The sequence below is a fragment of the Schistocerca americana genome, chromosome 2 (genome assembly GCF_021461395.2).
Source record: "Schistocerca americana isolate TAMUIC-IGC-003095 chromosome 2, iqSchAmer2.1, whole genome shotgun sequence".
Taxonomy (NCBI): domain Eukaryota; kingdom Metazoa; phylum Arthropoda; class Insecta; order Orthoptera; family Acrididae; genus Schistocerca; species Schistocerca americana.
The window spans coordinates 305,124,877-305,137,391 of record NC_060120.1 but is presented as its reverse complement, the minus strand read 5'-3'; the positions used below and the strand labels follow the sequence as shown (position 1 = coordinate 305,137,391).

At 35.9% G+C, this 12,515-nt stretch overlaps 1 protein-coding gene across 6 annotated transcripts in view; it reads left to right on the top strand.

Moving 5' to 3' along the window:
- LOC124590946 overlaps positions 1-12,515 on the top strand; it is a 278,651-nt gene that overhangs the window by 231,474 nt on the left and 34,662 nt on the right. For 4 of the 6 annotated variants that reach the window (XM_047131688.1, XM_047131689.1, XM_047131687.1 and 1 more), the window contains 2 exons: positions 4,246-4,383; positions 8,219-8,536. In XM_047131688.1, coding sequence (XP_046987644.1) covers positions 4,246-4,383; positions 8,219-8,536 — 456 coding nt within the window. Of the gene's footprint in view, positions 1-4,245; positions 4,384-8,218; positions 8,537-10,572; positions 10,929-12,515 lie in introns of those variants that run through there. The other 2 variants (XM_047131691.1, XM_047131690.1) reach the window with 2 other exon arrangements.

The window sequence follows — 12,515 nt, the reverse complement described above, 5'->3', positions numbered from 1 at the left end:
CCACTTCACTTCCTGAAGCCAGTTCCTCCACCGTTGTGGATATCTGCTGTACATTTTTTTGGTCCCCTGCTGTTTGCTTTGACACCGAAGGTAGTTAGATTGAAATTCATTTGTGAAGGACACACATAGTTGTGGCTGGCTGGCTGGCTGCTCTGCATTGTTGTGGTTTACATAAATTCACTCTCTCCAACAGATATATGTGGAACAGTACAAACACCAGTATTAATACACATGCAGTACAATACAACAATCACAGTAATATAGTAATAGGCTAGTAACAATTCTTTCACATGACTTCAGTAATCTGGAGTTCTCTCAAATCCTTTTCCATTTCCTTAAACCAATTGGGCTTGGTCCTCTCTCTCTCTCTCTCTCTCTCTCTCTCTCTCTCTCTCTCTCTCTTAAAAATAAGTCAGATTTAGTTAGTCTGTCAGGATTCATTTGGAGTGTGTGTCCATAGAAACCAATCCTTCTTTTTCTTCATGGTTTCCGAGAGTCTCTCCGACTTTGCATAGAGGGCTTTGCCTCTATAGAAACCTTGTTTGTTATTTTGGAATTTGGGACCCATGATCTTCCTCAAAATTTTCCTCCCATGAGTAGCGTTTCTGCTGGTGTTATAATGCCTTATTTTGGTGTTCCAAGACATGGCTTTCTTACTGTATGTGTTTTTGGTTTTCTGGAAAGCTAGTTCCATTTCGCTCCTTCTTGCTTCCATTGCTTTCCCTTCAAGGTTGTTCCATTCAATCCATTCCCCTAGGTGCTTGAAACTCCTAACCACCTCTATTTTTTGAGCTCCTACTTTAATTCTTTTAGAAGTATCTAGTATATTTGTCATAATCTTCATTTTTTTGTAAGAAATCTTAAGTCCTATCTCCTTGCTTGCTCTTTTAACTCGCCGATTTGTTCTTTAGCCTCCTCTCATGTTTCTGCAAGCAACGCCATGTCATAAGCAAATGCCGAACACTTAATCGTGGTTCCTTTGGTTTTTGTTCGAAGTCTTATTCCCCCTCTTGTTCTTGCTTTCCATTCCCTCACAACCTTTTCGAGTGCACCATCCCCTTGTCGGACCCCTGTTCTGATCTCAAAAGGTTCCGATAGTTCACCCATGAATCTGACTTTAGAGGACGTATTCGTGAGCGTCTCCTTGATGATGTTGCGAGTTTTCCATTCCAAGCTAAACTGCTCCAAAATATTTAACGACGACTCTCTCATATAACATTGCCTTTATTTTTAATTCAGATGTGGGCAGGGGATTAGTTAAATAAGTAACTGTTGTTACTTAAGTTACTATTCCTACAGCTGAAGGAAATAATCTACTGAAGTAAGTAATGCAAGCTCCTTGAAATGAAATTTTTTGTGGCAGGGAAGGTTCTCAATAAAGTCTAATTGAGTTAAATTCACTCGACGTTATCTATATAAATGAAATACACATTCCCTTCACTGTCTTGAATACTCTTGATTAGACTACTTCCTGTATGTCATTGAAAGTTTGGTAGTCCCTGTTGAGAATTGTAGGACAGTAATCAATGATGCTCAACGTGCTCGTTGTGTAGTAGCAACTGCAGATCTCTACTGGTCCCCTGTAAATTGCTTTTAGTATTTAGGGCTTTGTATAGAAGCTTGAGAAACTGATCTAGTGTAAGTTATCATTTGGTTCAATAATGTGTAGCTGGACAGCAGATTACTTCAATTATCAGTAAAAATGCCTCCTGATGTATCCTAAGACCATGATGGAGATTCATCAGCAAACATCATGAACCAAATGTCCGAAGGTCCTACAGAAGCCTTGCATGTACATTCGCTCTTGGAAGTGCACCATTTATAAAATGAAACTTGTTTTAAATACGTATTCAACACCGTATCGTATTATCCTGTAGGAAAATTATAGTATCTTCCCTTCCACGCCTTTAATAAATGCTTAAAATTTTATGTTTGTGGAGATCGACAGCCTCCAGATGTTTAATATACGTAAACCTGGTCCATAGATGGCTGTAAAGTGATTTTTATTTTATCATGCGATTAGCTAATTTTGACTACTATTGACCATGTTTACATTTATTTAACAAATTCGTCACAGTAGCAAAGTAAGATAAAATTACCTTTAATGACGGACAACAATAAGTTACAATTATCTTCAGGATTTGTACACATCTGTTCTAATCGGATACTGTAACAGTGTGTGTCATTTTTCAAAGAGTAAAAGCATCTCTCTTGCAGGTGAAATGCAATACATAGCTGTATTTCAGAATTTATAATCAAATCAATAGATAGACAGCTGATCCTAAACAGATGCGTTGCAAATGTGAAATGCTGATACGTTCACAAAAGGTGTAACCACAAGAATGTTGAATGCCAGCATGCAAACGTTCATGCATTGTGTTGTACAGGTGTCAGTTATCAGTGTGTGGGATGGAGTTCCATGCCTGTTGCACTTGATCAGTCAAACAGGGATGGATAGTGCTGTTCGTGGATGATGCTAGTCAGATGATGTCCCATATGTGCTCAATTAGAGACAGATTTGGTAACTGAGCAGACCAAGGCAACATATCAACAGACTGTAGGGCGTGTTGGGTTACAACAGCAGTATGTGGGCAAGCATTAATCTGTTGAGAAACACCCCTGGAATACTGTTCATGAATGGCAGCACAGCAGGTCGAGTCACCATATTGACGTACAGATTTGTAGTCAGGCTGAATGGAATAACCATGAGAGTGCTCCTGCTCTCATACAAAACTGCACCCCAGGCCATTACTCCAGATGTAGGTCCATTGTGTTTGTATACAAACAGGTTGGTTGTGGGGCCTCAAGTGCCTTCACCCTAACCAACACACAGCTGTCACTGGCATTCAGGCAGGACCAGCTTTCATCAGAAAACCCAACAGACCTCAACTGTGCCCTCCAGTGAGCTTTCGCTTGACATGTGTGAAGTCACAAATGGTGGCAGTTTGGGGTCAGTGGAATGCATGCTACAGGGTATCTGGCTCAGAGCTGTCCTGAAGTAACTGATTTGTAACAATTCATTGAGTCACTGTGGTGGCAACTGATGCTCGAATTGCTGCTGCAGATTCAGTACAATGTACCAGAGCCATACGCTGGACACAAAGGTCTTCCCCCCATGGCAGTGCCACATGGCTGTCCGGACCCCAGTCTTTTTGAGACCGTACATTCTTGTGACTGCTGCTAGCAGTCATGTACAGTGGCCACATTCCTGCACAGTCTTCATGAAATATTGCAGAAGGAACATCCAGCTTCCCATAGCCTGATAACGCAATCTTGTTCAAACTCAGTGAGGCATTGATAATGGCGTCTTTGTCACCTTAAAGGCATTCTTGACTAGTATCAACTCACCAATTTCAAAGATAGCTAACGATCACATCCGTTACATCACATATTTCAAGGAAACGTGATTTGCATCCTCATAGTAGTGCTGCTATCGCCACTCTTGTGCAGCTGGGATGAAATTGGAATAGATATCATCTTTCAGCTGTAGAAACATGCCTAAAATCTTTGGTTTATGTCTTACAACTCCTTCTTGGTGTTGCAATTTTTCTTTTTTCCGGCAATGTATCCTCCTATTTATGGACTTATCTAGAGGAATCCTTCCTATCCACCCAACATCTTAAACACCGCGTCTAGTTCAGATTCAGTGATGATATACTGGTTATCAGCATCCATGACAGCGACATCACCTGCCATGTTCAGAATCTATTCTCAAATCAACTTCACTCAGTCCTCATCAGCTCAGTGGGCTACCTTCCATTATGTTTGTCTACACTATTCTGGTGGCCCGTGAAAAACATGCTATTTGCCATTTTTTCAATTGGTTTTGTTAAAATGAAGTTTATATATTTGTGCTGTACTTGGACCTTTAACCAGTTTACCCGTTCACTTTTGAGGTAATTATAGAATCTGCACTTTGTCTTGTAAAACAATTTTCAAAAGTGGAAGTTACTTAGTGATTCTTAAATATCTGATCATGTTTTGGGATATTATGTGTTTCCTTAGTGTGTATTGAACAGTTAAATTATAACACATTATAAATGATGAACTTAGATTCTTGTTGCTTTTGCAACTGTTATGTTTGCAGAGAACAGTAAGTTTTCTATAGAACATGTTACAGTTTGGTGTATCATTTGCATTAGCTTTTTCATGTTACCAGCATTGGTATGTCAATTTTACCAAATGTATATAGATAGTTCCCTGGTAACATATGCCCATGGTTTACATTAGGAAAATATTTTGCAGAGAAAACATTGGCCTCAGCATGTAGGAGCATGCCGACATATCAGTGGAAACACAGCACAAGAAGAACCTTCAGCTACTGGCAGTGTTACGCAGCAGACTCAAGTATTTGGAAAGCAAGTCATTTCTCTACAACCACAGGTATTATATGAAATCTCTTAACATTATATCTGAAAATAAAGTAAAGCATTGTTCTTGTCTGTTGATAAATGGTGCAAATTTTTGCTAAAGAAAGTTGTGCAACAATGATCAGTTTCTGTTATCTGATTTCCTTCCAGTTCCATGACAGTTAAAAATGTAATGGAATACGTGTCATTGCAACTTCTTGTCAGAGAACCAGAAGCAATTTCATCATAAAATTTTGCAAACCATTAAAATGGATGTAGTTCAGTCTCTCATTGCTGCAGGGTAGCGTTCAAATTGAAACCAATACATATGAACATAAACTCTCTCTCTCTCTCTCTCTCTCTCTCTCTCTCTCTCTCTCTCGCCCTCTCCCTCCCCTCCCCTACCCTTCCTGTCTCCCTTCCTTAGCTAGTGCAGTACTGAGATATCAACCAGAACTTGAATTGTAAATCACATATTATAGATCTTCTCAAGCACTTGGGTTCAGCATTATCTCATCTATGGGTAACTGCTGATTTCATGTTGAAACCATTAATTAGCTTACTTTGCATACTTCCATTCATTAATGTTATATGGAATAATTTTCTGGGACAGTTTCACAGACACACACAAAGTATTAATCACACAGAAACTTGCTGAATATGTTCATTCTTAAATGTCATGGAGATAGCTGTTAGAAAGTTAAGCCTACTAACACCAACATCACAATGCCATCACTGTGTTACAATGGGGGTTGTGAAAAATCAGACCTTAAAATTATAAATGTAACATTAGGAACAAGCACAGCATCCACTGACTACAACATAACCCTACTATAGCACAGAAAGTAGTGAAGTACAAAGCCATAAAAATATTTGACCATCTCCCTTTTGAATGAATGGTGCTCTCAGATAGTGAAAGTTTTAAAAACAAATTAAAATAATTTCCACCTGACAATTACTCCCAGTCCACAGATAAATTGCTGAATATATACAGTATATTTGGGTTACAATTCCCAAATTTTGTTGTAGAGTTAAAACACTTTAAAAATCCAGGTACATAAATGACAAACATATAATCTTGTTTCCACAGAATGTAGTATCTTGCGTGTGAATCTACCATGATAGTGAGTCGTCGTACACTTGATCCACTGGATATGCAAATAACAATGAAAACAATCAATTATTGATAAAATTATGTAATTGGGTAGATAAAAAATCTACTCACCAAGTGGTGGCAGAACACACACATAAGACTGTTGTGATTGGCAAGCTTTCAGAGCCAGTGGCTCCTCCTTCAGGAAGAACCCTGAAGGAAAAGGACTGGAGAGGTCTAGGAAAAGGGGTAGGTTTTGGGAAAGTCACCCAGAACAGCTGTTCAGGGGAGACTTAACATACGGGTATGTCCCATACGGTAAGTCTCCCCTGACCCACAGTTCTGGGCGACTTTCCCAAAATCTACCCCTTTTCCTAGACCTCTCCAGTCCTTTTTCTTCACCCTTATTCCTTCCTCTTCATCCCTTCTGCCTGAAGAAGGAGCCACTAGCTCCGAAAGCTTGCCAGTCACAACAGTCTTTTATGTGTGTGTTCTGCTGCCACTTGGTAAGTAGATTTTTTATGTACCAATTACATAAACTAAACTAAGAAGAATTTATCATCATATAGACAATAGTCCTTACTGTTTTGCTATGTATTTGAAGCAATGAAATGCCAGTTAGCAGTTGGAAGAAGAAGAGGAGGAGGAGGAGGAGGAGGAGGAGGGGGAGGGAGGGCAGGGGGGGGGGGGGGGGAGATGGAATGGAAAAGAGGAAATGGAAAGAGGATAACCAGTATCAGATGTTGGGTGTGCATTCACTGTTACTGTACTGTGGGATTAGGGGTTATTTTTCTCAAGTCCATTTCCACTTTAAATGGATACATGGATTCCTCTATCATAAATAATTATTTGCTCTGAGGCCCATAAAGTAGAACAGCTATGTGTCTGAAGACATGACAGTGAAGCATGACATAAATTCAGTGCCTACCTTATGCTCCGAGATGCTTCAGAATTGGTAGACAGTTGGTCATACTTAAGTACAGTAACCAAATACCCCATATTTATTTTAAAACTAGAAATATGATTCTTAAGATATAATGCTGATAAATAAATACATGATGATAATGTTTAAAACTAACATATTTCTTGGAACAGACTTATTTTACCCAGTTAGCAATTGGTTGGGCTCCTTTTGCTCTTTCTAGACCAGTCACTGCACCAGCAGAGAGAATCACACTAATATGCTGTAAATGACTTGACCTTTCATCGTAGCTCATTTGAGTGGATACTTTGTAATGGAAATAATGATGATTAGTTGTGCACAATTTATATTTTCATTTAATTTATTCTGAAGCATTGATTGCAGCCTTAAGTGTATTTACTTACATATAACTTAATAAATCACAGCTATGGCCGGAAATAAATTTACGTTAGACTGAAATTCTATTGCAGTTGTCAAATTAGGTTTAGGAGGTGTCCACTGTAATAACCTTTAGTTAATTTGGAACAGATCACCTTACCAGAAGTAAGAGTCACTGAGCAGCAAATGAGTACATATAAAAGAATGATAAATTGCTCTGCTTTTGCACCAAGCCATACACTGCACTACTGGTAAAAAAAAAAACCCCCCCCACACACACACACACACACACACACACACACACAGAGAGAGAGAGAGAGAGAGAGAGAGAGAGAGAGAGAGAGAGAGAGAGAGAGAGAGGGGGGGGGGGGGGGGCGGCATATATATCTCCTTTATCCTGCCTGTTTGCTGCTCATATCTCTTCTAGTTGGTGGGTAATGATATATTCTCATATATGGGATTTCATTTTATCATGGATTTTCCATTCTTCTTCTTCTCCTCCTCCTCCTCCTCCTCCTTCTCTCTCTCTCCCTCTCTCTCTCTCTCTCTCTCTCTCTCTGAGTACTTTGACCACCTTTGATTTCCATTGACTGCATCATATATTTTTTCTGTAGTGGATAGATCTGAAACAACTTCACTCAGCCCCTTGAGGACATTTGAACAAATATGCAGTAAAATAGCTGTGTAAAATGACCAAGTATCATAAAGTTGAAAGGTTTACACAAGGCTGATGGAGTACTTTGAAGGATGCACTTGAGATATTGTTAGTGCGGATTTGGGTAACCTTCGGATTACTGTAGAATTAAAGAGACTTAAAAAAAAAAAAAAGTATTATGGGAGTTAATTTGCACCTGTCTTCGTAAGTCTTCTTTCAGTAAATGGAAACAGAAATTATAGCCAGTCTTCTGATTTCTACTGCATGCTTTGAATTTCATTAGATCTGGAAATTTATTTCATAGAAAAGAAATACACCCCTGCAAACCCAAATTGCCGGGGTCATGTTTAAATCCCCTGTGCTTGATATGTGAGTCACTATTTTTGTATTGAAAGTAGATAGCATTACATATTTAGTAATGAGGGTTTACAGCAGATATATTCTGTATTTGGAAACAGAACATGCATGTTGAGCAGAAGGTTTTATACTACAATAGATGAGTTTATATGATATAATTTGAATAATATGTGCTTGGTTAGATGCAAGTTATAATTAAGGCGAAATAATATTCCTATACGTACCCCAGTAGAGGAATTTCATTCCATAATAATTTTGGAGTTTTACCTTAGTCACTTTCCAAATTGTAAGATGTAGCTCACTTACTTTTGTGAATGTGCTTTAGACCTCTTCTTTCTCTTTTATTTATTTGTTAACACTGTACAGTAGTGTTATAAAGCATGTTAATCTTATGGCAGATTTATTTCTTTTAGTAGGCTTTTCTTTATTTTTTTGTTTTTGTTTTCCTTCCTTTACAAATTCAGCCCTTGGAATCAGTACCATATAAAAATAACCGGAGGCCGCCAGGAAAGAAACTGCAAAATGAGGTATTAGAGTCCTCATTCAATGAATGCTCATCTAAGAGGGGCACCTCTAAATCAGGAAAAACATTAACATTTAAGGGCCGCAAGCAACGGTGTGGTCAGTGCAAAGGATGCAAGAATGAAAAATGTGGCAAATGCCCTCCATGTCTAAATCTCAGGACACATCAAGTATGCAGACAAAGGCGCTGTTTGAACCTTCAGCCATATAAAAGTAAAGTGGTTATGGATATAGACGGACTGGAAGAAAATTCTGATCAGGTTGGTTCTGCCACAGAGAGTTCCATCGAGGACAGTAATGCACTTTTTACGGGCTACTATTGAAGTAATTTGATCTTGATTGTGCACAGAATTACTTATATCAGATTTTAAATTTCCCCTCTTTGTTGTTGCCACTTTTTATAATTATTGTTAAAAGTGTTCTCAAATGTCTGCTTCTTCACACCATCATTAACAACAAATTTTGTGACCTCAGTAACTCGAAAATCAACTGATAATAAATTAAATGTAGTATTGTGGAACAAGTAAAAAATAAACAGCACATAAAGGATCTATTGTAAGGCAGAAGAAAACCTGTGTTATAAATTTGTTGTTTTGTAATACACATATAATAATGAACCAAAGGAAAAATTCATGAAGTTTTCAAGTATCATTATGAATAGAAGTTAAAGCCGAATTGAAATGGATAGTAGTAAAAAAAGAGAGAGAAAGAGAGGATGAACACTGCATTTTTTATAATGGTATGCAAGACTATAGTGCTAAGAAAATGTGAACAAGGCATGACTTGAATGGTAGGTGTTTGATATGTGAAGAAAAATAACTAGCAGCAGAAGAATTTTGAATGGAATATGGCATTCACATCACAAGAATTTAAAAGCTGATCAACAGAGTACAAGTTCATGAAGAACATGCAAGAAAATAAGAAAATGCAGATTTCAATAACTACTAAGGGAATGTAGTTACAAAGACATCTTATGAGAATTCATACTGATACATCTATAACATGAATAGCAGCTGCAAAGACTGGAAAAATGCTGTAATATGAGGAGAATTTGTAGAGTGTATTTTATTTGTATGTGTATGCTGAAGGACTCCAAAGTGCTAACAGAAAGAAGGAAGGTAAACAAGAATTTTCAAAAATATTAATGGGGAAAAGTAGTAAGTATATGGCTTTTAATACATGTGCTTCTTGAAAGTAACAGTCATTTGTTATTAGCTACTAAACACACAGAATGAGTCCTGCTGTGTTATGCAGAGCTCAAGACAAGTTACATTGTCTTCCTTTATTGCTCTGTACCTCGTCTAAATTATAAATTATTTGATATTTTTCCAAAATATCCAGTACTACCAGAAATTTATTACCTAATCAGCAGCCAGAATTAATTGTTTCAAAACGTTTTCTTGTTGCTGTAAAATTGAGGAAGTATAAACACTGGCTATTTAAAACCACCACTACTAAAAATGATGTTACAGAGAGACCAATAATTTTTTTTTTTTCTGAAACAGGAACAACCAAATGGCTTGTTTGTTTTAAAACAAAAGTAAAGTCTGATAATGTTCTGAAGATTTTTGTATGTTATATACTGTTAGATGAAATACACTTGCACAATATAAATAGAAATAAATACAAACATGCATTAATGTAGTAAAACTACTGTCATTTGGAATCAACACTATGTTTTAGATCCATAAAGGAAAAATGACACTCCAAGGCAAGTGTTTGTTGAATTTGATTTTAGCAGAATATAACTGTTGAGAAGTGTAGTGTACAGTACTGAGTATATAAAATGACTCAAGCTACTAAAAAGTTAAGTTAAACTCAGAACATCTTGCATAACATTTACTGCAATAAATTGTGGAGACTGTTTTGCATCAACTGGCGGCACAGAGGTAACCTGTAGCCTGAAAGAATGAACAAAAATAAACAAAAGCAGATAACTATCCCTTAATACAAAAATAAATAATGATTGTTGAGACTTAAATCTGCATAAAGTAGAAAGAATAAATAGTTCTCTTTGCATGTTTTGAGACTTGTATTTTATAGGTATCACATAGTGCTCACATACATATGCAAAACAGTCTTGATTTTTAGTTTATTTTTAATTTGAAAGATCTAAGAATGCAGGTGATATGATTGGGAATATAGATAATTGATAATTTTATAAAAGGAAGTGGACAAACATTTAATGAAAAAACAGACTGATGCAGATATATCTCACAACAAGAATTAGTATTGAATTTTCTTATCAAGTGTGTATATTGCAACACACAAACTACAGAGAATATTTTCTGATCAGGTAATAAACAAGAAATATGGCTGATTTGGTAACTGGCATGGAGAAGGATCACAGAGCACTTGAAGAAACTGTGTCAAACTACAACTGATTCAGTGGTGGATATGAGAAAAAAATAAACATTTTTGGAATTTATTAAAATGCGTATTTACTTTGTAAAATATGCACAGAATGTTACCATTTGTGTATATTGCAACAGGACACTCTACAGAGAGAAATTCTGATCAGATGTTAAACAAGGAAGATTACTGATCAGGAAACTGGCATGGAGAATGATTCCAAAGCACTTGAGATAACAGCGTCAAATTACAATTGATTTGAGTGTAGAACTTATAAAAAATAAACATTTCCAGAACTTATTAAAATATGTGTTTTTATTTCTTAGCAGTATGTCCAAAATGTCACAATACATTTTAGTGAATACAAGAATTAATTTTAACAGAAGGTCATATTTATTATATGGTATGAACCCTTAATTATTTTGGCTTTACAGCATTGTCATTAACAAAAGTATAAATATATATGATACCTACTGTTAACAAATGTCATTTAAAAATAATAAATATTAGTGTTCCAGTACTTTTTCATTATACTGCTATAAGCAGTAAGCAAATTACTTTATTGTAAAAAGCAAAGAAAAGAAAAGTTTGCTTTCACTTTTCTCTGTCTGCTCATACTTATTTTTTGTATTTATTGTACTTTGTGTTTTGCTGTCTAGAAGATGGTGATTACTTACATAGCATTGAATTTAGTAGATCTATTGTGTTGTTTAAAGTCTCAACAGACATTCCTAGGCTGAAATGATCGAAAAAAGTAATAAAACTCTTTCTGTTTTGGGAAATTGTTAAAATTCCTCTTTTTGTCCTTTCTCATTGTAACAGTTATGATTATCAGTTTGTTAATATGGTTCGAGCTAACTCAATGCTTTTTGAGCCATTACATATCAGATATTTGGAAGTAGATGTTTACCAGTCCATGTTATTAAATATTGTTTCTCCTCCCAAATGGGGAAAAGATGAATTCCAGCCAGCTTATTCATTTTCATACACATGTGAATCCAAAAAGACATTTGTGCACAGTGCAGTTTTATTGTAAACTATAAAATAATTCAAACTGACTGTAAATATTGTTATGTGGAGTACTGGAGATATGTGATACAAGACAAGTTGTAAATATGTAAATAAAATAGATGTAAATTTATTTAAATGAAATGAATAATTAAAGAAAACATTTTTTATTCATTTGTATGAATAGACACATTTTTGCTTTTTTTTTTTTTTTTTTTCTAACTGTGTAAGATCAAACAAAGTATGAAGTGCACAACTAAATAATTCGGTTGTTTGAAAAGCATTTTTCGTAAATTTGTGTGTTCAGATTGAAAGATGGAGCCAAGAAATATGGAAGCATCATTTGACTTAAAAAGCCATTTACACAAACAAAACTGTAGAGGCAACCTCTTAGTGAGTTCATTGTGTGAGGTCTTCAGTTTTCCCAACTTGCAGCTGTCTGGCAATGCTGGTTATTCTATAAAAACTACATTCATTTCCCTTTTATTAATCATGTTTGCTAACATCAATTTTTTAATAATTTCATTTACGTGGGAAAAGTCTGAAGCATGGAAAATACACGGCATTAAAAGATCAAAGCTCCTGTTCATAATTGGCCTTTGATGTGTATCCTACACATCCCATTCAGAAATAATCAAATGATTTTGAGTTTCACATTTCTGAAACAAACTCATAAAATCATGTAAAGCTACTAATTGCACATAATCATTTATTTTTATGTTTTGCATGGTTCATTTTTTTAAACTAAATTGCACGAGTTTCTTTTTTATACAAAAATTTGTTTACTGTATATTTTATTATATTTTGTTATAACAGTTGTTTAGTTCGTTTATACAATATAACAAACAACCAGTTGTACTATGAAACAGTATCATATTC